The sequence below is a fragment of the Dunckerocampus dactyliophorus genome, chromosome 6, assembly GCF_027744805.1.
Source record: "Dunckerocampus dactyliophorus isolate RoL2022-P2 chromosome 6, RoL_Ddac_1.1, whole genome shotgun sequence".
Lineage (NCBI taxonomy): Eukaryota > Metazoa > Chordata > Actinopteri > Syngnathiformes > Syngnathidae > Dunckerocampus > Dunckerocampus dactyliophorus.
In genome coordinates this window covers 21,392,586-21,420,055 of record NC_072824.1, presented here as the reverse complement: position 1 = coordinate 21,420,055, position 27,470 = coordinate 21,392,586, and the positions used below count along the sequence as shown (strand labels likewise).

Genomic DNA, 27,470 nt, shown 5'->3' with positions numbered 1-27,470 from the left:
TCTAGATCGTCTTCCTTCTTCTATGTGTCACCACTGTACAAAGTTTTGTGGGAATGGGATTTGTATTTTGATTTGTATTTTGTCCTTAACCCACCTAACTGTACATATCTGTTCACTGTCTGCCATTATCGGAACCCTGCTGAACAGCTTTTTATATGGTTGGTTTTATACTTATACAGTACATAAAACAGGCACACAGGCAGCACGTAAGAGTAGCAACTTTGCATGTTTGCGTGGGTGTTCCACCAGGTACTCGGGCTTCCTTCCACATTCGAAAAACATGCGTGTTAGCTTAATTGGAGAGTCTAAATAGTCCATTGGTGTGAACGTGAGTGTGAATGGTTGTCTGTCTGTATGTGCCCTGTGATTGACTGGTGACCAGTCCAGGGTGTACCCCGCCTCTCGCTTAAAGTCAGTTGGGATAGGCTCCAGCTCACCTGTGACATTAATGGACAAGCAGTTTAGAAAATCAGTGGATGGATGGATGGATGGATGGTATATACAGTGTACACATGGGGTACATTGTGGTTGTCAATAATAATATATTGTCTTTGCAAATACAGATGTATTTATACAAATCTTGTATTGGATATAATTGCGTTGTGAAGGTGTACCTAATGCTGTGGCTGTCCTTTACAGCATCCGTGCCTCATTCCATACCAGGAGTTCATTTTTGGGGTTGTGACAGTAAAGGGCTGATGTGCACACTGTGTCTCTGTCTGTTAAAGGCCAATGCCCAAGAGCATGTCAGGTCATATTATTTTGTCCAGAATTTCAGCTCTGATAAGAGAAGAGCTGCACAAGCCTGACACATACGCGCATGGACACACACTCATCCAACACATGCACACATAGCGGTGCAAAAACTCAAACATACACTGACAACAATGCAGCTTCGTCACATCAGATGATTCAGAAAGCCAATCATCGCTCTAAAAATAACCTCTGTGTTTCTCTCTGTTTGTGTCGCTATCCTCTCTCCTGTAGATCATCAAAAGCTGGAGAGAGAGGCCAGGATTTGCCGTCTACTGAAGCACCCCAATATTGGTGAGCTGCATGTATGCTAAATGGGTGCACACATACGCACAGAGTAGTCCCTGGTGATTCCCACTTCTGGGTATTGTGAATAGCAAGCGTGTGAGAGGAAAAAAACAAATGTGCGTCTAAGTGTGTGCATTGCGTGTGTGCACGTGGTGCCTAATGATGATTTATGTGCGCAATCTCTCAGCTGAGTCATCAAAAAGAAAGAGGCCTCACACGGCTATTTCCTTATATTTGTTTTGTTTCTCTTTTTTTCCTCTTTTCGACCCTCCACTTCCACATTGAGCAACAAATTAGATAGTTTTAATGTATTCTTATGTTATTCTTATATTATTACAGGTTATATGATTAATTGGTAATTAGTAAACCATAAATAACATGGAGGAGAATTGTACATATGACTCCAATCCCTGCCCTTGTCTCTGATAATATCGCATTTGTTGTAAATATGAAAAATCTATAAAACATTGTCATATATTAAACCACTCACAGAGCACAACGCAAACCACTCTGTTACTGTTAGAATATAATGAGATAGTTTCTCCACCTACTGCAATGTACTGATGATCGACTGCTAGTATAATTAATTATGATATAATCAAAATATTTAGCTTGAACAACATTAAGTATTATCCAATTTTTCAACATATTTTTTCTTATTTGCATACTTAGCTGTGCACAGAAAACCTTAAAGTGACAGGGGCATATACTGTCGAGCGCGACTTGCTGATTTCTCTGTTTATTTTTTATATGCTTCCTTTTTTGTGTTTCATTTCTTCATTCTCTACAGTTCGGCTCCATGACAGCATATCAGAGGAGGGGTTCCACTATTTGGTGTTTGATCTGTAAGTCGCATACTCCACTTGTCACATGCAAGCATAGATATTTTTTCTGCGACACCCTTTTAAAGGTAGTTGCTTAAAGTACATGTTGGCAAGTTAATCACTTGGTTGAAACGGGATTCCGGACTGTATACTTGATGCGGCCCAACAGCCACCAAGTTGGTTTTGAGACCCTTGCTGCTGTAGACTCATTTATCATTCATTGCTCTGAAAAGTGATAGAAAATCAGTGTTAATTAGAGCCATTAAAACATTGTGACCAGTACAAAAAATGCACTGTTTTAACCTTTGCCCTTTGCTATCTCAGCCAAATTGTGTCAGATATTCTTTAAAATCAGTATCATGTGGCCTATATATATATTTGTCTTGATCTGCTGGAAAATTGAATAGGTTGTTCCTGGGCCCATGCACTACCACTCAATAAAGTTTTGTGGGCAATCAATTGACAGTCATGACTGTATGTGTTTGTTTGTGTAAGCTAACTTCTGTGCATGGAAGCGTGAACGTTTGTCAAAACATGCAGCCCTGCTTTGTTGCCTGTGCTATTATTATTATTATTATATTTTTTTTTTTTTACAAATGCACCACATGGTGGCGCTGTTGTTAAACAACTTTTCCTGTCGTGTCCATCAGTGTGACAGGAGGAGAGCTCTTTGAGGACATCGTGGCCCGCGAGTACTACAGCGAGGCTGATGCCAGGTAATATGCACGCTACACTCCTTTAATGCCATCCGAGAGGACAACTGCAGGTCTTGTGTATTTGTGTGTGTCACGTATGGTCGTCGCCGAGGTGCGATGCAGCTGCCTTCCCTTGGAGGCATCTCAAAGAGCTATTTATAAAGGTGATTAATGACATATGCTTGCGGTATTAATCAAACACGGCCTACCTCGCCGAGCCAGCTAGTTCTTCTGAGAGGGTAGGGAGGAAGGAAGGCTGGGAACCATTAGTCTTCTCGTGTGTTAGCTTGAGCTTGTCTACAACATCACAAATAAATGTCCAACGAGAACGAGGATGAATTGTTACCAACCTGTTTCCTCTCCGATCTCTCCTCTTCATATCCTTGCCATACATTTTGTCACATGACTACGCTTATTCACTATGCTTACTCCTTCTGCCCTCAGCCATTGCATACAGCAGATCCTGGAGAGTGTTCATCACTGCCATGTTAATGGGATTGTCCACAGGGACTTGAAGGTCTGTATATGCCTACCCCTTACATCCTTGGTTACTGTCTCAAATTCTATTATGCAGGTAGCTATATTCAAAAAGACAGATGGTGGGCAGGACAAAATACTACTGTAGTTACAATGTGACATTGCCATCTCTTCTGTAGACCTGCTTTATCAAATATTCAACTTTTACAAAGCGATAATAAGTTACACATAACTTCAGCAATATGTTTATTAATGTTGTTGTAGTTTGCAGTGATGTTTATCTGAACGTGAACTATATAATACTAAGATATGTTTGTAGCCACCGGTCTATTTGGAACAGGGGCTTCAAACTCACCTTACCCTTGGAGACAGAGTACGGGCGAGGCTGTGCCGCATCAAGTATTCCACATAAAATATCAAACATAAATAGAAAAATATAGTATATTCTAGCATCGCTGCGAATGCTTTCGGCTTCCCAACATTTAGGCCTGTCACGATAAAAAAACAACAAAAAAAACCCAAAGTTGATCATTTTGCCACCTCGATAAATTGACATGTGCGCGTATGCCTGTTTTGTTTTCGTCGTTTCTCTGTTCCACACAGGCTGGATGACAAGAGGGTTCACTCTGCATGTGTCTGTGCGCGTTGGTTCTATGGTGGAATGAACAGAGAGCGTGAGCCCTCCTCTGTTCAGCCTCTTTGTCCCCCGGTACGTGGAGGCGGGGCTACTAGTGAGTGGATACACAGACAGAGTGCTAGCAGTTTGCAAGTTAGCAGCAAACGCTGATATCAATGAAGGCACAAAAGCCATGGTTTCTATGCCAAATGCCACAGCTCCAGTGTGGTGGTGCAGCAGAGCCTTTGCCCCGACCGTCAACGCTTACTTAGGCGCTTGATCAGCAAAGTAAATATAAAATGATGCGTGTTCACAGACAGTGTCGCTCGCTACATCAAGAAATCCAACCTTTCAATACGGTTGAAACGCCAACATTTCGGGAAATGTTAAAAATGTTTGACAGTAAGAATTGCCTGGGAGAATGTATACATGTACACGTCACAAACAGCAATTCCTGTAGCTACATCCGTTTCTGAAATACTGGGCGAAATTGTCCAATGATTTATTGCATCAATAAATTGTAAGCATTTTTGCATTCAACTAACAGACATTTTATTCACTAACGCAGAAAGCACACACTCTAGGGTGGTAAAATAAGGGTAAAAGGTAAAGATCCCTGAATTAGACCATTTAATTTAACCCTAGAAATACGAACACTGTTGATGGTAGTCATTAAAAAGTAACCCTGAGAAGCAGACACGTGTGTGATGCATATCTAACCTCCACCATTGATATTACAAGTCCCAGAATGCACTGCAGTAGCTGCTCTGTTGTCATTTAGCTCCACTATTAGCGGTCACTTGTTAGCGCTCATGTAGCTTGAATCAAATTGAAGTAGTAGTTTATGACACAAGTCAGTGTTGCATGTTGCTAAAAACAAAAGTTACCATGTTTATTTCTTTTTCTAAATTGTCTCACTAGTTTGCGAGCAGCTATTAGCCAGTGTGTTTTGGCAAAAATGTGTGGTGAGGCGCTCCACTCTTAAAGTAGAAACTGTAATGAGTAAGTTATGAGTAATAGAGTTAGCCGTTCAACTGCTAACTATATATGGTCTTTTCTCTGAAACTTATAATGTTGCAGAGGATTAGGATTATTATGTCTTGCGTTTGTGTGTCGAGGCGGGGTGTGTAAGTCTAGTGACAGGAACGAGTGCAATCACAAATCAGGACCCTGCATTTGCATAATTATGTACAAAAATGTGCTGTGATTTGAAAGATTTTGCAAGTCATGAATATTCCGATGCTTGTCTGCGTGCTCATAACCTCCCGCGGGGTGACTGTATGCGGAGGAAAGAGGCTGCAAGAACGCTGTCATGAATATGTTCCAATCAGTTGTGAACATGTGTGACAGGAAACAGAATGAACGCCTGGCGTCCTCCACTAGTTTACACTTGCGATGCTTTCAGATGCTTTACAATAATGGAAGATTTATGTCTCACAATGTAAACTATTATGTAGATATATTCCATTTGTCAGCTGGTTTCTGTGTCCGATTGAGTCATGGCTGCCATCGACTCACATCTCACAGGCTGCCTGTGCTGAGAGTCTGTAAATGTTACAAAATGTATAATTCATTGCTCAGTGATGTCTAAAATGGCCCAAGGTTCACAAAGACCTTTCTGCATCTGTGACTATAGCGGTAGGAAAGTTTAGTCCAGCGTAGAACGCTAGCTGCCTCGGCTATGTAAATCGTACGACATCATAACAAAGCACATGGATCAGTCTTGTTGGTGCCATTCCATGTCAACCAATCCTTGAGCCTTAGCCCAGAATTGATGCCACGTCTCACCATAAGGCTGTAGAACCATGTGACTTCACCTAGCCAGGAGAATCAACAAAAAAGGTGATGAACATCAGAAACAGATTGAATATAATGAAAGAAAAAAAAGTAACTTAAATTGGATGGGTGTTCTATACGTGTAGCAGATAGGTGTGGAGGGCATGGCCACGTAGTCATTGGTGGGTCTGTACAGAAGTCTAAACACTTGTCACAGGGGAGAGGGAGGAGAGGGGAAAGGCTAGGAATCTGTATTTTTGTTGACTGCTTTTTTATATGCTATTATATACTCTATTCTGCCATCATACTTTCATATCGTCAGTTGGCCACCCTGGTATCAATCAATCACACAAAACGCTTTTTGGAGTTCAGCTTCTCTGTCATGCGTGTCACCAAAGGTGAAGGCCAAAGATAAACGAGGCCGCAACAATATGTATGCATTTATATTGTAGAAAGGGAGTCCCAAGGCACGGCTTTAAGACCACTATATTCTTTCACCCCCAATACTTCCCAATAGGAGTTGGTCTAACTGATCATGTTTTTATGTCTGTCTGTTGTTCCCTTGTTGCAAGGGCGTGGTACCTCTTATCTCTAACCTATTTGACTCCACACCTCTGCAGCCTGAGAACCTTCTTTTAGCCAGTAAGCTGAAGGGAGCTGCTGTCAAGTTGGCTGATTTTGGGCTGGCTATCGAGGTGCAAGGCGACCAGCAGGCATGGTTTGGTGAGTATTTTTGAAATCCCTTTTCTTGCCTTTGTCACAGTCTTTAACTAGTTTATCCCATATTTCTTCCGTCGCTTCATTGCACTCTTCCAGGTTTTGCTGGCACCCCGGGGTACTTGTCTCCAGAGGTTTTGAGGAAAGACCCGTATGGGAAACCAGTGGACATGTGGGCCTGTGGTAAATAAGTTGTTATTTGTATGAAGCTTCAGTCCAAGTCATCTGGAAAATGTACAGTATAATGGACAGTGACATTAAGCTACAAAATAGTATTTATTTGTTTTTTCTGTGCTGAACGTCAAATGTCATACCATCCTAGGAGTGATTTTATACATTTTGCTGGTGGGTTACCCACCATTCTGGGATGAAGACCAGCACCGCCTTTATCAACAAATCAAGGCCGGGGCCTATGACGTAAGTGCAATCATCTGCACACATACACACACGCACACACACACGAATACGCACGTATGCAACCCCCTCCACACATACACACAAACACAGAATCTTAAATACTTTACAGCAATGGAAACCGATCCTCTGCAGGGATATCCAAACAAATATTGAATAGATGAGGATGAGATTAATATTCATGGGGCAGAAGCCAGGGAGTCCAGATCATCCCCTGACTTTTATTTTCCCCCTCCATAAGGCAGGAGGTTTATTTTTTGGTTGGATGTTTCTATGTTGTATTTTTACCAACATATACGGTATATCCTTTAACTAATTTACGTAAAACTTAGTGGGCGGGTGTGGCAATCCAAGGAAGAAATTTTTTAAATGTACATAATATAAATAGTCTAAGAGATAGTAATAGTGTAAGAGTCTGCTATAATTACTGGGTACATGGTCCACAAAAGTAAATAAAACAACAATAAATGACATTGGCAGTTAGAGCCGTGGCTGTAGGCAACCTTCAAATTCAGATTTTTATCAACTTGACTCGACGGCAGTCGGTGACACTGGTTTGGTTGCTCTGATATTTTTTGTTTTTCTGTTCTCCTTGCTTTTTCTTTGCCCTTTTTTTACTGACTCTGTGTTTCTTGTCGAGATTCTGGCGACTCCCTTATGGGGCGGAGCTACGAGGCGTGCCGCAGCTCTTCCTACTCAGCATCGTCCTCTTAGGCCCACCCGTTGGGACTGGATGGCACTCGGCTATTCATCGTTTTGCAGAAGCCAAGCCACGTGCCCACTTTTACTAGTTTGCTTTTGGCCTGTCCTTGTGCCATCCAGTCCAGCTAGTACCTACTCTGCTGCACGTCTAGTAGTTCTGTTAGGCCAGTTTGGCCATTAGTGTCTCCTGTTCCTTTTGTCCTCTTTTTGCTGTGCCTCCTTTGTTAGTTTTTTGGGCATCGTAGTTTTTCGTTCTTGTACTTTTGAGGACTTCATTAAAGACTTTGCACTTACCTCTGTCCACTCTGAATCTTGGCATCCAATCTTGCTGTGCTCCACAAAACCTTACAGAATAGCCAAGTGTAATTTTTATGGTTCCAGCGGAGGACGATAATGTCTCTGGCCCTCAGAGCCCATGGCCAGCGGGAAAGACATCATGAGCAGACACTGAATGAGCTGACAACGCTTGTTAGGGAGCGGCACGGTCAGATGGCCGGAGCACCTCACGTCGCTGCGACAGACCACGTGCCACTTGCCGCTGGAAGCCTGCGGTTGCCCTGCCCTCCAACTACCCCCTCCGGGAGCCCAGCATACCCCATCCTACTAGATATGGAGGAGACTTTGGACAGTGCCACACATGTACGCCACGGACACAGTTAGAGTGGTGTACATGCTCAGCCTGCTCTCTGGCCGCAGCGCCATTTGGCCGATGGCAGTGTGCGAGGTCAAGCCTGAACTTTGTTCCAGTTTGTCTCTTTTTATTGCTAAGCTCCGGAGTGTGTTCGACCACCCGGTGAGAGAGAGGGAGGCAGGTGGCCTCCTCCTAGTGTTACGGCAGGGGCAATTGTCAGCGGCTGACCACTCCATCTCCTTCCGGATATTGTCGGCAGAGAGCAGCTGGAACGAAAAGGCGTTATGGGGCGCAAGCCTCAGCCCACGCCTTCAGGATTAATCTTTACAACCATTTGTGGGAACACAGCACACAGCGGAGTGTGGAGCCTCTTCCACCGGCACGCCAGCTCCCCCTTCCACCCGTAGGGGAGCTCTCAGATCCTGTCCTTCCCCCTTCCTCCAGTTGTAGATCTTCGGCGGAGGACGTCGGGGGCGCAGTGCCCATGCATCTGGGGGGCCGCCTATCTTCAGCGGGGAGGAGCCGTTGTCTGCGCCTTTATGCCTGTACTGTGGGAGTGCTGCCCACATGATTTCCTGTTGTCCTGCTGACCCAACTGGACAGCGCTCTTCTTCCACCGGAGACATTCCCCAGTAGATGTTGTCTTCTGCTACGCCTGCTTTCCGCTGCTTCATCGGCTTTGGTGGATCCACTTTAGGTGGAAGGCACGTTATCTTGGTTTGGGGGAGCCTGTCCCATTAAGACTCTAATTGACTCTGGGCGGATGAGAACTTTATTTACTGTGAGTTAGTTAATTGTGTTAATATTCCTACTGTTGAGCTTGATTGCATTTTGGAATGTCTGCTCCCTCGTTGGGTGCCACCTGGCTAGTATTACTCATTAAAACTCGTGCTGTCTCAGTGCTCCTTTCGGGTAACCATCACAACGTTGTTAATTTTTTTTTATGCCATCTTGCGCGGCACCCTTCCTACTTGGTTTTCCCTGGCTTCAACGGCACGGTCACATCATCAATGGGAAGGCTTTAACTTTTTGTAATTGGTGTACATTTTGCCACAGTCACTGTCTTCGCGCAGCCTCGCGTCCTGTTATTCCTGTTGGTCCACCCCCAGTCTCTTCTCCTGACATGTCATCTGTTCCGGTGGAGTATCATTTCATTAGGGATGTTTTTTGTAAAACCGGACCACGATCCTTCCTCCTCACCGTCCTTATAACTGCGTCATAAATTTGTTGGCTAGGTCGCCACTTCCCTCTTCACGGCTTTACAATATTTTTCAACCTGAACAACGTGCGCTTGAGGATTACATTTCCACCTCCCTTGCCACCGGCCACATCCGTCCCTCTTCTTCTCCTTTCGCAGCTGTTTTTTTCTTTGTCAAAAAGAAAGATGGCACATTGCACCTGTGAATCGATTTCCACGCACTCAATAAAATTACAGTCAGAAATAAATATCCTCTTTCCCTTCTCCCGAAACTCAATTTCCGTAACGCCTATCACCTTGTGCGCGTCAGTAAAGGTGATGAGTGGAAGACGGCCTTCACACCCCACTCGGGCATTTTGAGTATTGTGTTATGCCCTTCGGTCTTCCATTGTCTCATTAATGACATTCTCCACGACATGATTGGCCATTTTGTGTTTGTTTAATTTTTCTAGTTCCATTCCACAACACTGTCAGCACATTCGTCTGGTACTCCAAAGACTCTTGGAGAATCGGCTATTTGTTACGCCCCATAAATGTTTCATGCATCCTACGTGTCTTTTTGGGGACTTATTGTGGACAAGGGTAAACTTAGACCTGACCCTGCCAAGATCCAGGCAGTGGTTGCTTGGCCCACTCTTATTTCAAGGAAGCAGAGGTTCCAATTTTTACCGACATTTTACACGGAACTTCAGTAAGGTGGCGGAACCTCTGAATAAGCTCACATCGTTGAAGGTACCCTAAAGCCTGTTTTATGCTTTCCGCATCCGCGAGGTCCGTGCTGCTCTGTGCGGACAGATGACGTCATTTTCGCACCCTCTGCCCCTCGAGCGGCCCTTTTCATGCGGAAAATTCCTGCTTCGCGCACCTCCAAAACTTTCTTACCACGCGGACAAAGACACGTAGAAAAAAACACACAGTAGTTTAAGCATAAAGAAACACTGAAACAAGTTGTGTTTTAAGTCAAGTTGTTTGGTTTTTATTTTCTTTTGCCATGTTTAGCATGCCTTTTGTAAGCACATTCTCCTGCCGGGGTACAAGTCCCTGTGGTGGGAAGCATGACGAGCTGCAATTGCAGCACTCCTATTCAAAGGACGAGTGGACCACATTCTCTTCCTTTTCTATCGCAGCAGCAAATAAGTACAACACAATTCCTCTTCTTCAAGAAGTAGACGCGCAAATGTCGCCATGTTTTAAGTCAAGTAAATAATGGCGAACTTCTTCCGCTCTAGTTTAGTATCGTGGTAGACTGCCCCCTGCAGTTTGGGAGCAGACGCCGCACAGAGTTTAAAGTCACACACGGTCTCTCGAGTGGATTTTTGCACGGCTCTTTTCCACGTGGCTCGTTCGAGCGGAAAGTATAACCCAGCCTTAACCCCTCCCTTTTTCGTTGAGGTGGAATGCATCCGACTCTGGGGTCGAGGCCCAGCGCTCCAGCTCTGATCAGAAACTTCACCCCTGCGCCTTTTTCCCTCGACGGCTTTCAACTGTGGAGAGAAATTATGACATGGGAGGTCGAGAGGCTTGTCATAGAGGCCACCAAGGATTCACCCACCCCTGCTGGCTGCCCTCCTGACTGCCTGTTTGTCCCGTCTTCGCTCGGAGGTTCTGGTGTGGGCTCACTCCTCTAAGATCACCTTTCTTCCGGGGACAAGGCGGACTGCTTTCCTCCTCAGTCAGCGTTTCTAGTGGTTCACCCTCCGTGCTGACACTAAAAGCTTTGTCGCTGCCTGTTTCATCTGCGCCAGGAGCAAGTTCTCGCACCAGGCTGCAGCTGGCTTGAGTCGGCCCCTTTCCACCCCTTTCCACTTGACAAGTAACTCATATCCGATTTTTATTGTAGGTTCCCTAATAAGCCAGGAGGTCTGCCTGGTGGCATCCATTGATTGAGGGGGAGTACTGTCACGCTCCGTCGTGACAATGGTTTGGTTGCTCTGGTATTTTTTGTATTTATTTTGTCCTTGCTTTTCTTTTTACTGACTTTGTGTTTCTTGTCTAAATTCTGGCGACTCCCTTATGGGGCGGAGCTATGAGATGTGCCGGACCTGTTCCTAATCAGCATCTTAGGCCCACCTGTTGGGACTGAATTAGCACTTGGCTATTCATTGTGCTAGAGAAGCCAAGCCATGTGCCAGCTCTTCATCTTCGTTTTTTACTAGTCTGCTTTTGGCCTGTCCTTGTGCCATCCAATCCAGCTAGTACCCGCTCTGTTACATGTCTAGTAGCTGTGTCAGGCCACTAGTGTCTCCTTTTCCCTTTGCCTTTTTTTTTTTTTGCTGTGCCCCTTTTCCTAGTTTTTTGTTCTTGTATTTTTGAGGACCTCATTAAAGACTTACTTTCACTGACCTCTGTCCACTCTGCATCTTGGGATCCAATCTCGCTGTGCTCCACAGAACCTTACAAGTAACTGCATTTCATGCATTTCAAGTATAAGGAGTGTTCAGCATCCAGCATATATACCTCTGCATGTGCTTTAAAATGTTGATTGTGCTACTCAGCTATTGGTGTGAAACTCATCCACTTTCAGTACTGCTATTAAAACATTAGTTTTATTGCTATTGTGTTGTGCAATATTCTTGTTAATAAATGGCCATGTAGTCAAATAGAGCTAAGTTTTTTTCACTTTCTCATGTACTCGAAATGTTTATTAAAGTAAAATACAAATTTGTTATATTTAATGAGTTTTCACATTTACAAAAGAACACCTGTCAATTATTGCCTGCTTCCAATTAACTTTCAGTCCTCTTTGCAGTTAAGGTCAATGAAGGCAGTGGCTATTATTACAGTATTTATGTTCCTTGTACTGCATTTTCAAAGACTTTTCTGATCTGTCTGTTCCTCCACATTTACCATTACTTTAGTACTATCCATTATTATTAAAAGATATACAGTCATCCCTTGTTCAATTATCACTCTGTCGCTGGATTGTGGTTTTTCAAAAATATATTGATTGATAAATGATCGCTGTTTCATGGTTGGTCAAAAATATTGAAAGACAAAGGTATATTTAGTATTCTGGCCACTAGGCATCAGTAATGTTCCATTATTGAGAAATGACATTAGATTACTGTCACACTGCATGCAATCAGCCATGGCATGTCCGACATGATAGAGTGAAAAAGATGTTCTCCCATTTCATGTGGAAGTGGTAAATTTGTGCCTACTTTCATCCTTCTTGCCAACTCGGTTTTAAGCCTTTTCTTAAGTTCATAATACAATAAATAGTTTGGGGGCTAACTAGTTAGCTCGGCAGCTTGCTAATGGTTGAAGCTATGGCCGTCTCTTGTGTCCCTGCAGTGATCCCTTAGCCTGCGCATTACAGTTGAGCAATGTGGTGTTAACAAAGAATAATAGGAGTGTAAAGACTTTATTTAGAAGATCGTAAACAGGTTTTCTATGACATAATTATGAAAATATTCAGTTTATTAATATTGAATCCTTCTTTGTGGAAATTCACTTATCGCGGTTGAGCCTGGAACCAATTAACTGCCATAAACGAGTGACGACTGTATTGAGAATGTTGGTGTCTACCAATGCCTGAATCACTCTTATAATTTTATTGTTTGACAGTTCCCATCCCCCGAGTGGGATACCGTAACTCCCGAGGCCAAAGATCTGATCAACAAGATGCTGACCATCAATCCCAGTAAACGCATCACTGCCGCAGAGGCCCTCAAACACCCATGGATCTGCGTAAGTGTCACACCCTCAAAGTATACGAATATTCGTACATTTTCCTTCCCACCTAATCTTCAAAATCCTCCCGCTTTCTTCCTTGCGTAGCAACGGTCCACTGTAGCTTCCATGATGCACAGGCAGGAGACTGTAGAGTGCCTGAAGAAATTCAATGCCAGGAGAAAACTCAAGGTGAGATGTCTGGCAAGACATTATCTTTTTATTTCTGCAACAACAATCCCTCCAGCCATCTTTGACATTTATCTTTTTGACTTTGCCTTTCTGACTTAAAATAAAAGTAACGACTCAAAGTGGGCTTTTTCTTGCTAGAAACTTCTAATCAATCCTCCTCTGTCTGCCTGCTCCTCCTTGTCCTCCTTTCCTTTCCTGTCACTGCAGGGGGCCATATTGACCACTTTACTGGTCACAAGAAACTTCTCAGGTATGTCTCTCTCGATGTGTCGATATTATCTAAACTAAGATAACCTAAGACTTCCAAGGAACAATGTTAAAATGTCACCTTCAAAATTATTTAAGTGGTAAAATTACTCATTTTAAGGATCGCTTAATCTATAACACCTGTGGACCTGCTAGGACACCTCTCGTCTTATGTTAGCTAGCTCGCTTTAGTGCAGACTGTTTTGTTAGCAGTTAGCATGTACTGTACATTTATTAGATTCGTTTCTTTAGCTTTTCACCCTAGTTTTGTCACATCCATTTCCTTGACATTACCCAACTTCAATATTGGTGATTCAACAAATGTTGGCTACCATGTAAATTGTATATAATGAAACACATAATTTGTCCTTTGTTGAAGTGTACAAATGCTAATTTACTGTAATTCTTTCTTCAAATGTTTAGTTGTGTATGAATGTCCAATATCTGATTAACTAAGTTTATTTTGTTGTTATTGCTACTTTTTAAAGTCAATTGCACTTTACAGACATAGCGGGCGCGGGAGCAAGCAAAGAAACAGAAGAAAAATATATGATCTTTCAAAATATTCGTACTAACGTTTGATTAATTGTTATGTCATGAAAAGCTGATACAAGCTGAATCCATTTAAGCTGAAAGCAGTCTGATTTTCAATGCCTTCGATCTGTTTATCCATGATATAAAGTTTCTCTTGGCACAAAGATGACGTTCGTAAACATTCATTTGTCTTTATCATCTCTCCTTGAGCTCTACTCTGTCATGTCTGACATTACTTTTTTAACCTTTTCTTTGCCTAATAAGTGTATCTTCCTAGGCTTTTACTTGCATTCTTTGTCTTTAGTCTACGGTACAGTGTTTTAGAGCATTTGTGTCACCTTTTATTCATCATTTTCTTCCTTTTTTTTTTTTTTTTTTTTTCAAATTTCTTTCCTTTTGTTTGGATTGTGGTATCAATATGAGGTAAGAATTTTTGGGGAAGTTGGCAGGAATGGGCACAGCCTTTAATTTGTTATATTTCATTTGTCCTAATAGGCAATCACATATGCATGGAGATAACATGTTTGGTGGGTTATAGCACTGCACGCTTGCAAAAGTCCCAATACATGATCAAGAGGACATTTATAGCAGGATATGTAGCATGCAGTTTAAGAGGCTCTTCCAGCTGTGTGAGAAATGTCATGCATAGAGGATAAGAGCATGCTAATGTGAGTGCATATCACTAACTTAAGAATCTGGCGGGAGTTTGAATATAGATGAGATTTCCCTCTCATCACTTGCTAAATACACCCAGTCCATCATGCACCCATGTGAGTTAATACCTAAAGGAAAAATAACCTTGTGGAAATGATGATGCCATCCGAGGCATATGCCGCTTTGCATTTGATATCTTGCAGTTCATTTGGCACCTAAGTGCACTGTACTGATACGTTTCCTGCATGTTAGCGAAAGCCCCATGCTCCACATATTTAGAGCGTTGTGCTGAAGTTATTTTCCTCTCTTTTCATCCACAGCAGCCAAGAGTTTGCTGAACAAGAAGCCCGATGGCGTTAAGGTGAGTCGCTAAGTGATCTCAAAGCGAAATGGAACGATAGGTGTCTGAGAAGCATTAAAGATACTTCTTATGCATTGTGCACTTAGCAACATCATCATTCAGGGACAGTCACGTCAGGCGCCGGGCAATGGTGGTTATTTATTTGCTTGATCTCAAACAGTTGTACCGCAGGCAACATTGACTGAGGTACATTTCTTGTACAATCATCCTTGTTTTCTGCCCCAGGTCGCACTCTGGCTGACAATATTATCACACTGCAATGTCCATTCCGATGGGAGTTAATCCCTCATCCATGTGACCTCATCCCATTTCTGTAAACTCAAACAAATCTTCATACAGTAGTGGAAGAAGGATAACGTAAATATGACTTCCAGCAATGGATGCACTGCCTGTATTTTCTACCTAATGACAAATATAGATTACATACACAGTGGAACCTCAGTTTTTGTACACCTCGGTTTTTGTAGGATTCGGCGTTCAACAAAAATAAATATCCCTCGGTTGTTGTACACAAAATAGTCCAGAGCCCAAACAAAGCATCCGCACATTGGTGACTTGGTCTCTGTGAAGAACGGATAGTGGTTCTTTTAGAACTGAGCCACTATAGACAGATTCCAGCCAGGGAATCCTTTAATCATCTTTATTATGTGTGTGTGGGTTTGTTTATAGTGCGCACACAGAACGAATGATTGAACAACTCCGTGTCTGTCTTCTTTCTTCCTCCTTTGAAGCACTGTGCTGTGCGCAGATGAGACGTTCAAAGTTAAAAGCTGCAAAAAAAATTGCAAGTGCCACAACCTTGATAAAGAAGTGATGACGATTATTGAATTCACAAAAGAACTCAATACAAAGTATGAAGGAATGGCAGGATTGTAATGTAAGGTTTCTGAGTTAACACAGGTTGCAGGGGGAATGGTTTAAGCGAGACCCATAACAGATAGTAAGGTGGGCCTGTGTTACTCTGTTTAATCCACTCTTTAAAGTTAAGTTTGTAATGGACTAGAGTGAAACAGCATCTGCGTGGCCCTTCCGCAGGGCCCTTTGAAATCAAGTTTTTCCCGAATTCCATTTTTTCCGACAAATTTTTTTACAATTCCATTTTTTACCTTTTACTTATTTTACCACCATCATGTGTGTCCATTTTGTAGCAGTGAATAAATTGTCCGATAATTAAATGCAAAAATCCTTATGGTTATTGATACAATACATAATTGGACGATTTTGCCCTGTGTTTCAGAAACGGATGTAGCTTCGCAAACATTCCGAATGGGATGTTAGCCTCTGCACACAAAATGCATGTGGTTTTCGTATGTTTCAGTTTTTGTTTTAATGACAAAAACCGAGGTTCCACTGTAGTAAGAAATTTGTCTTTCGGTGATAGCGATGGCTCCACCGAGGAAACCATTTTTTGTTCAACCTGCAAAAATCTCATAATTTAAAGTAGTATTGTAGAACCTCTAAGTCAAACATAATATTTTCTGTTACTGTACGTCATTTTGACAGTATTTTTGTACGGGCAATGTTGGAAATAACATTTTAACATTCTTAACTGTCATACAAGTCTAAAAACAAGTTAACTGCTGTGACCAATGAGACATAACACAGTAAAATGTGACCCTCAGCATTTGATGACGTGTGATACACATGTAAAAAGACACTTTTATTATCATTGTCAACTTCTATGATTGCCATCACAAGTACGCCTTTTTAGTGGCATAAAAAAACACAAACACATGCTGAAGTCTCAGGAGATAAATGTAAAGTAACGCACAATTGGAACTGCAGGTTTTCGTGCATATTTTCCATGCCTATTTTTTCAACTGTAGCTACAATTTACTTGTATTATAGTTTAGAAGCAGATGAAGGATCATATGATAAAACATTGAAGGTGATTGAAAAGTTAGGATGATCACTTTGGCTTGTGCTCAGGTGGTGTACAAATGTGTGAGTGTATGCACGTGTGTGTGTTTGTGTGTATGTGTCATATCCCCTCTACACTGCCCCCCTTGCAGGTCAACAACAAAGCAAACACAGTGACCAGTCCTAAAGACACTGGCCCTGCCCCTGCACTGGTATACACACTCACCTACACCCACACCTTCATCCAACAAAGCTCTGCATCCCACCAACCATCCTACTCACCCCTCTGCTCCCCACCACCGTTTTCATTACCTCGGTGTGGATGAGGTTAAGGCTCATCTTTTGTCTCACTTCATTTTTTTGTGTTGGATCTCAGGCTTTCTGTGACCATTTCACTTAATAAGACACGTATGGGCCACTTCATTAGGTACACCTGCACACTCTAATGAGAGTCGATACAAGAGCTGTGTCTCTTTACAAAGTTAATGAAGGTTTGAATGAGGTATCAATTTGACATATGTTTAGTAGTGTGTTTACAACTAATATTTTGGTAATATTGTGAAAGGGTATTATTATACCGTATAATAACATACAGTGCATAATAGACATAAATACCAGGGCTCTCAAAAATAACACATTGACAACAGTACCAGCATGAATTAATTGCATTGACATTTTTAACGCTGCTTAATGCTCAGAAATCCCAGAAAATACACTGAAATCATGTGAATTTAACTGAACTTGTGTGGTGTATTTGAACACAGCTAGTGAGATTCAGATGTTCAGCTACTATTAAAGAGACTAGTGTTAGGAAAATAGGCTTTCAGACGTGGTATTTTTTTTTTAGCTTGATTTAAATTTTCAGTTCATTTGATGTTAAAACATATAAATATACTGTATATAATCCTGTACTGTCATTTATTTTTCTGTTCATAAAATACAGTAAAAATGGGCAGGCGCAAATTGTGATTAATCAGGATGAATTAATTTGAAAACTGTGATTAATCTGATTGAAACTTTATTAATTTAATTTACTCCTCCCTAATAAATACACATTACACAACTATATATAGTGATTATGGTGTTCACCTGCTAAAACTATTTCATTGTTGAAACTTGACAAGATCCCCATCAGTTCGCATCTTAACACAGGTCTTTATACTTAGAATATTATAACTTTAATCTCATAACATTATGACGTTATGCTTACATTATTCTAACCTTTTTCTCATAATAATAATAATAATAATAATAATAAACTTTTATTGCAGACACACAGGTCCATATCAATATATAAAAATACTAGGGTCAAAAATCGTGCATGAACGGTGGTAACAAATTTATTTAATTCATTACTTAGATATTTTTAGTGTAATTAACTTATGCGCATCATGGCAAGTAGACGGAGGCACAGTGTAGAAGCCCCACAGCCACACATAGTGTGGCGCTCTTTTATAACTTTATTCTGTGTAATTCCAACACAGTATAGTGTACGTATCTCCAACTCACAAACACGTCTCGTGTCCATTCAGCCTTGGAACGACCTCATTGTCACTAGACGACCATGAGTGTACATTCTGAACACTCTGAACATCACGAGAACATTTTTATTATGCGTGTATGTGTGGTCTAAATAAACAGAAAGACTAAGGAAAACAATATGGATATTTTTGTCACTCACTAACGTAAGTCTTACTGCGAAAGTACAATTTCCTACATTTAAGTAACTTTGTAAGTCCCAGAAAAGTTGTGAGCACAGGTGGGACCACATGCACGGCATCTCTGCCTGACGCACTTCCGCCAACTCCTGACTCAACTTAAAATTACGTGGCGTCTTTAAACGCAACCCCACATTGCTCATAATAACACGGTTAATGTGTGATTCAAATGTTCTGCTACTATTAAAGAAACTATTGGATGTTTTAGCTTGATTTAAAATGTTCAGTTCATTTGGAGCTGTTAATACATACATTTAATTCTGTTCATAAAATACAGTAAAAATTGGCATATTTCACACATAGTTGCAAATGGTGATTAATCATGATTAATTATTTTGAAAACTGTGATTAATTTGATTAAAAATCAGAATCATGACAGCCCCATGAAATACCTTACAATACACAGCAGCACAACAAACATATCTAATCATCCAATACTGTCCAACACAGAAACTTTTAAGAAAGAAGAAAACGTCAGCAGTCTTATGCCTGTAAAGGCAGAATTTTTGATACACTTGTATTGGATCTCATTCGAACGTGCAAGTAAGTCTATGTTGACGTGGGCCAGTATAAATATGCTGCATCATAACATGGGGTAAAAATGTGTAGCTCACTTTTTGGGCTATCCCTGAATGAATTATAGCTTTTATGGCTCCAGTGCGCTACTGCTGTAGCAAAAGTAAATAGAATGTGTGCAACTGATTTGAATGCATTAATCTGAATGAATGTGCATGGTGGCCACCATGGATTCAATACATAAATAAATCTGCAGTAAGAGGCAGCCTCTACCTCAAAAGCACCTCCCTCTGTCCTGAGAGAATGCCTTCCCTATCCTCCCTTTCACTCTCATGTACCTACACCATGCATGTACTAATTCTAGGTCATTGTCAATATAGCATGTGATTAGTGACGACAAGGCATGTTCGCTGATTGCTGCCGTGTTCGTGTGCAGCTGCCGTGTGAGGATGTGCGCTCCTTGGCTTAGTGTGACCGCAGTGCGATGCTCTGCATGACGTCAAAGACTTAGTGTGCTGCCATTTGCTAGACAGTTGATTACGCATGAACACGGGTCATCTCTTTCTTGCTCTCTATTCTGTCCTCACTGTGTGTGTTTTAAAGGCGCGCACACACACAATGATGTCATAATCTAGTGTAATCTGAGTGAGTGACTTGAAAGACAGAACTGACTAGTGGGAGGGATTCTACAAAAGACAAGACATCAGATAGATACATATATCGATATATATAGGTAGATTTATCCACATACTGTATTTATCATTATGATGATTATACTTTACTCATGTGGTTTTGCATGTTCTTCATAAGGAACCACAGACGACTGTGATCCACAACCCTGTGGATGGAAACAAGGTATTTTTGGCCATTTTTCAATTTCAAAACACAGATATCGTACAGGTATTTCCTCTAATTGTGGCCCACACTCTACATACCCATCTCTCCTTTTTCCACTCAGGGAATGTGATGCAATTACTAGGGATGTCCGATCATATCGGCCGCCTGATATTATCGGCAAATTTTGGCATAAAAATTAGATATTGGATCATATCAGTATCGGCGCGCAAGTGACACCTCATCCTTCTGCACCGTGTTCCACAAAGCAATAAAGCTTGCCAGTTTATTATGTCCACGGTCTGGAATTATTTTCAAGTTTTGCTTTGGATTATAAATATGCATTTTGTAATGACCGTAAAGCACTATTTATGTGAGGGCGCAGTGGAGTTTCTTCCTTCAACGCTTCTAATCTAATGGCACACAGGAAGTATCACTCCGAGTCACACGCAGCGCTATGATACGAAGATACGAAGAGAAAAAAAAATATCAAAGCTACAAGTATAATTACTTTGTAATTTCACTGATTGTATTTCATACTTTGCTCTTTACTTTTGTTCACGTACGGATGTTTGTGCCACATAGAAATTGTATCATTGCTGTTGATAGTAGGAAGACATGTCATAATGGTTGACTCTTGGTTCTGATTATTTTTATGACGATTTTGTTGAGACAAAATGTGTTTATTTGTGAAATGCATTCAATGGCATCACAGTAAAAGGAGAATAATGTCTTCGTTACACGACATTTGTTTGAGGGACGAGCTTCTAGCAAAATTGGTATCGGTAATGAAGTGCTGAACATTATCGGTTATCGTAAGGAAGCCAGTATCGCCCATCTCTAGCAATTAAGTCAGCTCAAAGACGCTATTGTTCACACAAATTGTACCTTGGGAAAATACAAAAATTCTATACAATATTGTTCCATATTATTTATTTATTTAGTTTACAAATAAAGGTGTCCCTCCTAATAAATGCCTGGTCCTCTCTGCGGTTGAGTCAATAAAAAGCCCCAGCCACGACATGAGGAAATATCCTATAGGTCTTCAATTATATATATTTAAAAGGTATTTTTTTCATTTCAGCCCTGACCGAAGATCATTTTATAGTTATAGCTAACACTTCCTGTTTATTGTTAAGGAATCCATTGAGAGTGCCAACACCACCATCGAAGATGAGGATGTTAAAGGTAGGACAAGTTGTCACTGCTTCTCACCTACGCACTGTGTGGTTTTATAGCTGCAGCTAATTCCCCGCCGTTGCTGCTATCATGGATCTTTCCATTGCGTGTGTGTTTTCCTTCATTTGATTTTTCCAAAACAAGTCACAGTGAAGTGTATTTTGTTTCTGTGGATTTTCCCATCCTCCTACCTCCTTGTATTATGTTCTTTGTGTGCATCGTTGATGCAATAGCTTGTTAACAAAGCTTGCTATTTTCAGTTTTGCAGACATGTTTCTCCTTCTTCTTATGTTTTGTCAAGAATATGTTTTTTTTCTTTCACCACAATCCTTTCCTCACTTACAACCGCACACCGTTGTACCCCCCCACTCCATGCAACCTCTTGCAGCCCTTCGTCTGGGCAGCTTAGTGAGTGGTATCTTGAGCTCTAAGAGCCGTTCCTCACAGATGTCTGAGTCAAGGCAGACTCCCACCTCCTCATTTCAAAGTAAGTCCCTCTATTGTGATGTGGTGGGAAGGGGGGACGCTCCATCTGGTTCCCCTTGTGTTACCTACCCAGCCTTCAAATGCAGGAGGAAACTGCTCACTCTGTGCCTAAAAATGCAATTTTTGTACTTTTAAAATCATTGCCGTAATTGATTTTGATGACTCACATTCTGTCCCCTCGTTTTGTTCTTTTTTTGTATTGTAATATACAGTATGCTTTCTAACTCCCTTTTACCCTCTGTTCTGGCTTACCCCACCATTTACTGTTATATATACTGTGCTCGTCAAAGTATATGTATATATATATATATATATATATATATATATATATATATATATATACAGTATATATATTTACCTTATAACAACATGTCTTTGTGTTGCACGGAATAAGTCATGTTTTTAATATCCCCCAGCCTGCACCAATAACACTAAAGGTAATCCTTCACATTCATTAGTTAAATAGTTTTGTTTGGATTTTTGAGCTTCCCTGACCCCCCTGTTAGTTATTAGTCATGGAAGGATCGCTGCTTTATTTCAAATATGCCGGACAAAACAGATTTTGTGAAGTGCCTTTCATGTCTAATAACCTTTCATCCCTGCTAGTTTGTAGACTAGAAGATCATTTGAGGGTGCTCTCACACCTGTCCATGTTTTGCTTGAACTCATTCTCAAAGGTTATCATTTGGTCAGTTGGTGCAGTTGTATTGCTTTGTGGTTTTGTGTTGCAGCTCGTAAACAGGAAATTATCAAAGTCACCGAGCAGCTGATTGAGTCAATCAACAATGGAGACTTTGAGGCCTACGCGTAAGTCATTCGCATGAGCAAATCGCTGGATTTGCTAGGTTTCTTGCTGAAAGTTTATCTCTCTTCTTGTCTAACAGGAAGATTTGCGATCCGGGTCTGACTTCCTTTGAGCCCGAGGCACTGGGAAACCTGGTGGAAGGGCACGACTTCCACCGCTTTTACTTTGAGAATGGTGAGTCCATGCATATAAATGATGGCTTTTAGCAGCACAAGCTCCTGTGCTTGGCAGATGAACTACAATTTGCACCCGGATAGTCATTTTAAGTATACAACCATGAAATATGTTGCTGTTGGCTGCCAATAACCGCCAAATTCGGCAGCAGCTGTGGCCCCCCCATGTAGTCAGTGTAACGAATGCCAGCCGGTGTAGCTGTGCAAGTGTACGTTAGTAAACCCCAGTCCTCGAACCTTAAGAGCTATGCTGAGAGTCCGGGTATTTACCTCAACACTTAGCGATCTCGACTCTCATGCCGAGGGTCCTGGGTTTGAGCCCAGCGCGTGGCTGGATGAACGAGACGGGTTACGTCAGAATGGTACACTCTTAAATCACATGACATTTTTATTGATTTGACGGTGAGATCTGAATCGAATCTGCGAATAGTCGACAATTGTCAGACACCCCTACACCAGAGAAAATTTTAGCTTTCATTTCCAGGCATTTACATTTGCATTGGATGTACATATTAGAAGATAGCACCTTTTGTTTGAACGCACCCCTTTTTCATGTGAGCAAAAGTATTGGAACTTGTGTATTTTCTTGCACAGGTGTCTCCTATTACATCCATTATTCAATCAATAAAAAGCACAGAATGTCTCCGCTCAGTTTCAGATTGGGTAGGATAGGTTTTGTCTGTGTAGCGTTTAGAGGTCAAAACAACACAAAAACCAGAGCACTGTCAATGTGTGAAGAAGAAGCAATTGTGAATCTGAGACAAGATGGAAAATCAATCAGAACCATTGCACAAGCATTGGTCATAGCCAGTGTTAACCATTTGGAATGTCCTGAAAAAGAAAGAAACTACTGGTGTACTAGGTAACAGACATGGACAAAGTAGACCAAGGAAAACATCAGCTGTTGACGACAGAAACATTGTGAGAGCTGCAAAGAAAGACCCTAAAAGAACCTGCAGAGGGCAGGAGTGACGGTGTCACTATCAAGTGTTTATAGAAGACTTCATGAACAAAAGTATGCTGGCTACACCAGAAGATGCAAACCCCTCATTAGCAAGAATAATAGGAGTGCAGGCTGGAGTTTGCCAAAAAGTAACTAGCCTAAAAAGAAATGTATCAAACCATAAAACCTTTGTCTCAGAATTTTTTTTTAGAAGAGTAAGTCTTGTAATAGTCTCTCTGTGACTATTCATTGTAACCAGAACATAGCTTATGTTTGAAGTCAGGCTATGATGGCATGGATAAGCCTTGGAGAAAAAAGAAGAAGAAGAAAAAAGAAATCTCTTAAGAATACTGATTGCTATAAATGGTAAAATGTCTGCACCTGAGGTAAAAATAGTTCAGATAAACTAGTTATGTCCCAGAAACCTCAATGGTGTATCAAGGCATCATCAACACAATTTGCTTGTCAGGAGCATTCAAGGGTTTGTCTTTCGGCTGCATTTGGCATCCATTGAGAAATATTTTTGGTCAGCCAGGGATTTTTACACTTACATTGTTTGATTTTTCATGTGCAGCCCTGTCTAAAGGGAACAAGCCAGTGCACACCATCCTCTTGAACCCGCACGTGCACCTCATCGGGGAGAACGCGGCATGTATCGCCTACATTCGCCTGACCCAGTACATGGATGGCACCGGCATGCCCCGCACCATGCAGTCTGAGGAGACCCGCGTGTGGCACCGCCGCGACGGGAAGTGGCAGAACATCCACTTCCACCGCTCTGGCTCACCCAGCATCCCCTCCCAGTAAGCAACATTCACTATCATAAAACCAGCCTCAACACAAAACCTTATCTTTGCTGACCCCCAGTGGCACTTTAGGGTATTGACAAGCTATTTCCATGGTGTCTTGTGTACTGGACAAAAGCATAACGTGCATCAGACAACGCCAACACTACTACTATCATGTTGGGAGTGTCAGCCCCCTTCGCTGAGACTTTTCTTTCCTGCGGTTTCTTCAGTTATCTTCGCATCAGAATCCTTTGGAATTCCAAAATATGTCCAGAAATAAGATCTTGTTCTGCTGCAGGGGTGCTGCCATGTTTTTACCGGCCACACATTGCAAACTGCACATGCTGCTGCTGCTCTCGGAACTGACTTGCCGTTACATCAATCACGGTTTTATGATAGTTTTAATTTGAAACAATAATACTACTTGTCGGGGGTTTTACCTGCGGTTCATCATTAATACCGGTAATAGTTACATCCCTGTTGCGCAGGTGTGTCTTGGGTTGGCCACAATAAAAGGCCACTCCAAAATGTGGTGTTTAACTGTACAACTAAAAAAAACTGCGGGCCGCAAATGGCCCCCAGGCCAGACTCTGGACGTCACTGACCAACAGGAAGTAAAAATGCCAAAAGAAATGCAATTGGTTCCCGCAATGCAGCTCTACCAAACAGCATCTTTTCCCTGGAAAGGCTTCCTACAAGAGGTGTTCCTCTTGGAACATTTGTGAGGTCAGAGGTCACTGACATTGGATATCGTGTGAAGTTTGGAAACCACCAAAAGAATCACAAGTTTGGGTTATTTTCAGCCCTGCTGACGTACTTTCACTTAATTCATCTCCTCTGCCTCTGCAGTTAATGGAATACGGTGTGGTTTGAAAAGCCAACAACATCCCATCCCATCTGCAAATGTGAGAGTGGAGCAGTCAAGCCAACCCATGACTGCTCTCCGACCTTTCACCCTCCTCTAAAGACATGGCACAGGACACACGCATTAATACATTTTACAGTTATGGCATTTAATCAGTGGACTTCATTGTTTCAATAGACCACCAGCAGGTGGCTGCACAAGGTGTTAGGACATTACGAAATGAGCATATTGGCAACAGTTTTGTTCTTCAGTTGTTGTTTTTTTTTTTGTTTTGTTTTTTTTAAGATGTTTTGGTATGCATTTTAAATATATATCAATTAGAAATCTGCTGCTGTAACCTCTCCCGGAAAGTAGTTCAGTATTTTTTATGTGTATTTATGTGCGTGTAATACAAAAACAAAAAACAATTGGAAGATCTGAATGTTCAAATGGAGCTTGCTTTAGTTCTGGTGATGTACATACATTGTGATTGTTGATGAAAACTAAAACAACAACGTCGAAATTGCTATTCTTGCTATCAAAGGAGTTAAGAGTTTATGTCCAATTCGATTTATGAGCTATATTTATGTTTGCTATGAGCTATAAGTCATACTGTTTGAGTCGTCTGACTTCAACCTATGATACTAATTTAAATGTAAAGAAAGCAGAGCTTATACTTTGCATTGGAATATGTTTGCCTTTATATCAGTGATATAAGAAATAAGAGAATGTAGCATATATGTAATATATGAACATCCAAGATTATTGTGTAGTGCATGGGGGGAAATATTGAGTAAGACCATATGAAACTATAATATCTTCTGTTTGAGTTGTGAATCACTGACTTGTTTGTTAATGTTGTGCACCAGTCCTGTCCCAAATGTTTCTAATGTCCTCCAGTGTCATGGAACTGTTGTAAAAACAATAATACAACAATAAAATTACAAAATCAAAGCTGCATATCAAAGGGGAAGGGTGGGAAAATTGAAAAAAAAAAAAATCCTGGTTGTTGAAGCACCTCTTACGTTTTGTATAAAATGTTTAGGAAGTAAGCTCATTTTTCATAATGTTTGTACTTGTATTGTATGACTGTACGTATAGGGTCATTTTACTCTCATCATTTTTTCCAGAGTGTTGCATTGCCAATTGCACAGAAGGTGATGGAGATAGAGCTGGCACCGTCAATCGGACGGTCAGCTTGACTAAACTTACATGAAAGATTTGGAGGTGTGCTCAAGGCGAGAGGGGTTCTCCTCGCTGGAGACTACTAGCAGTACAACAACGTCTGAGTCTTTATCATTTTCACTTGCTTTGTCTCTTTTTCAAACTACAAAATACAACAACCGTCCTTTTTTTTTGATGCAACGTATGATGTCAATTCAATGCACAGCTCCTTAACTAGTGTGCAACAGTGCGGCAATGGATGGCTTATAATGTTTAAGAACTAAATAAATGAGCTAAACTGTGTGATCATGGAGGAGTTTCGGTTTGGTTTTGTGAAAATTGTTGACCCTGTTATTATATTGTTTTTAATGAACAATAGGAAAACAGTACATTCATTTACTTGGTGATTTTCTACATTATTTCAAAGAAATATAAAGTTGAAATCAGAGGTAATGCTTTGTGGCACTTGATGAAATAGTAGTCCCCCAACTTTATTATTATTTTTAAAATATATATATAACTAAGAACTATTTACTTGTATTGATTGTATGTGTTTTATCCTCCTGAGAGCCAGAAAAATAAAAGTTGCATTTTTTTTAACATTAAGTCACTGTCTTGAATTGGATTGATGGATGGGATGGACAACGATATATGCTACAATAACTTTTTTTTTTTAATACATCGTCCATGGGCAGCGGACAACAACATTTAGTGCCAACTGAATCATTCTTTTATCCATCACCTTTTGCACATATTATACCTACTCTCTTCTTGGGCCGCACGGTGGCCTAGTGGTTAGCAGGTTGGCAACACAGTCAGGAGATCGGGAAGATCTGAGTTTGAATATCCGTTGGGCATCTCTGTGTGGAGTTTGCATGTTCTCTCGCCACAAGTCAGCTGGGAAAGGCTCCAGCATAGTCGCCACCCTCGTGAGTATAAGCAGCATAGAAGATGGATGGATGTACCTTTATATTCCAGTTAGACAGTTTTTCTTCTAGCTTACACCCGTGCATCTTGATGCATGAACCATCTTCATCATATTAAATGAAAAAGTAGCACCAGTAAGCCCTCGTGTTCACTGCAAAGGACATACAAATGTGTTGTTTCCAGTAACTAAGTGACCAAAACCACCTCAAATTAACACTAAAGCACTAAATTTCTATACCATTAAAAACATAACTGAATAAATGTAATGACTTACAGTTGGGGGCACAACTACCTACTTTCTGAGGGGTATGCAAGCACATTTCGGCCCCCTGGCCGGATGTTTAAAATAAACAATATACACACATTTTTTTATTGCATTATGACATAACAGCAAAATGATAAAACACATAGTTCACAGAAAAACATCGAAAGTTTTTATTGTTAAGGCCGAGAATCGCCGTGGACTTTTCTTTGAGTAATTTA

At 41.2% G+C, this 27,470-nt stretch overlaps 1 protein-coding gene across 14 annotated transcripts in view; it reads left to right on the top strand.

Annotated features, from left to right (window-relative positions):
* The window catches only part of camk2d2 (calcium/calmodulin-dependent protein kinase (CaM kinase) II delta 2), a 48,803-nt gene extending 22,432 nt beyond the window's left edge, over positions 1-26,371 (top strand). Inside the window, exons 3-22 of one of the 14 annotated variants that reach the window (XM_054778311.1) lie at positions 988-1,047; positions 1,832-1,886; positions 2,516-2,581; positions 3,005-3,077; positions 6,050-6,152; positions 6,246-6,329; positions 6,469-6,563; positions 12,659-12,781; positions 12,872-12,955; positions 13,163-13,205; positions 14,713-14,750; positions 16,763-16,822; positions 19,655-19,699; positions 20,818-20,866; positions 21,246-21,344; positions 21,760-21,780; positions 22,075-22,150; positions 22,228-22,322; positions 23,839-24,067; positions 24,902-26,371. In XM_054778311.1, the coding sequence (XP_054634286.1) occupies positions 988-1,047; positions 1,832-1,886; positions 2,516-2,581; positions 3,005-3,077; positions 6,050-6,152; positions 6,246-6,329; positions 6,469-6,563; positions 12,659-12,781; positions 12,872-12,955; positions 13,163-13,205; positions 14,713-14,750; positions 16,763-16,822; positions 19,655-19,699; positions 20,818-20,866; positions 21,246-21,344; positions 21,760-21,780; positions 22,075-22,150; positions 22,228-22,322; positions 23,839-24,067; positions 24,902-24,905 (1,502 nt within the window). In that variant the 3' untranslated portion in view covers positions 24,906-26,371. Of the gene's footprint in view, positions 1-987; positions 1,048-1,831; positions 1,887-2,515; positions 2,582-3,004; positions 3,078-6,049; positions 6,153-6,245; positions 6,330-6,468; positions 6,564-12,658; positions 12,782-12,871; positions 12,956-13,162; positions 13,206-14,709; positions 14,751-16,762; positions 16,823-19,654; positions 19,700-20,817; positions 20,867-21,245; positions 21,345-21,759; positions 21,781-22,074; positions 22,151-22,227; positions 22,323-23,838; positions 24,072-24,901 lie in introns of those variants that run through there. The other 13 variants (XM_054778309.1, XM_054778313.1, XM_054778312.1 and 10 more) reach the window with 13 other exon arrangements.
* Positions 26,372-27,470: the final 1,099 nt, after the last annotated feature.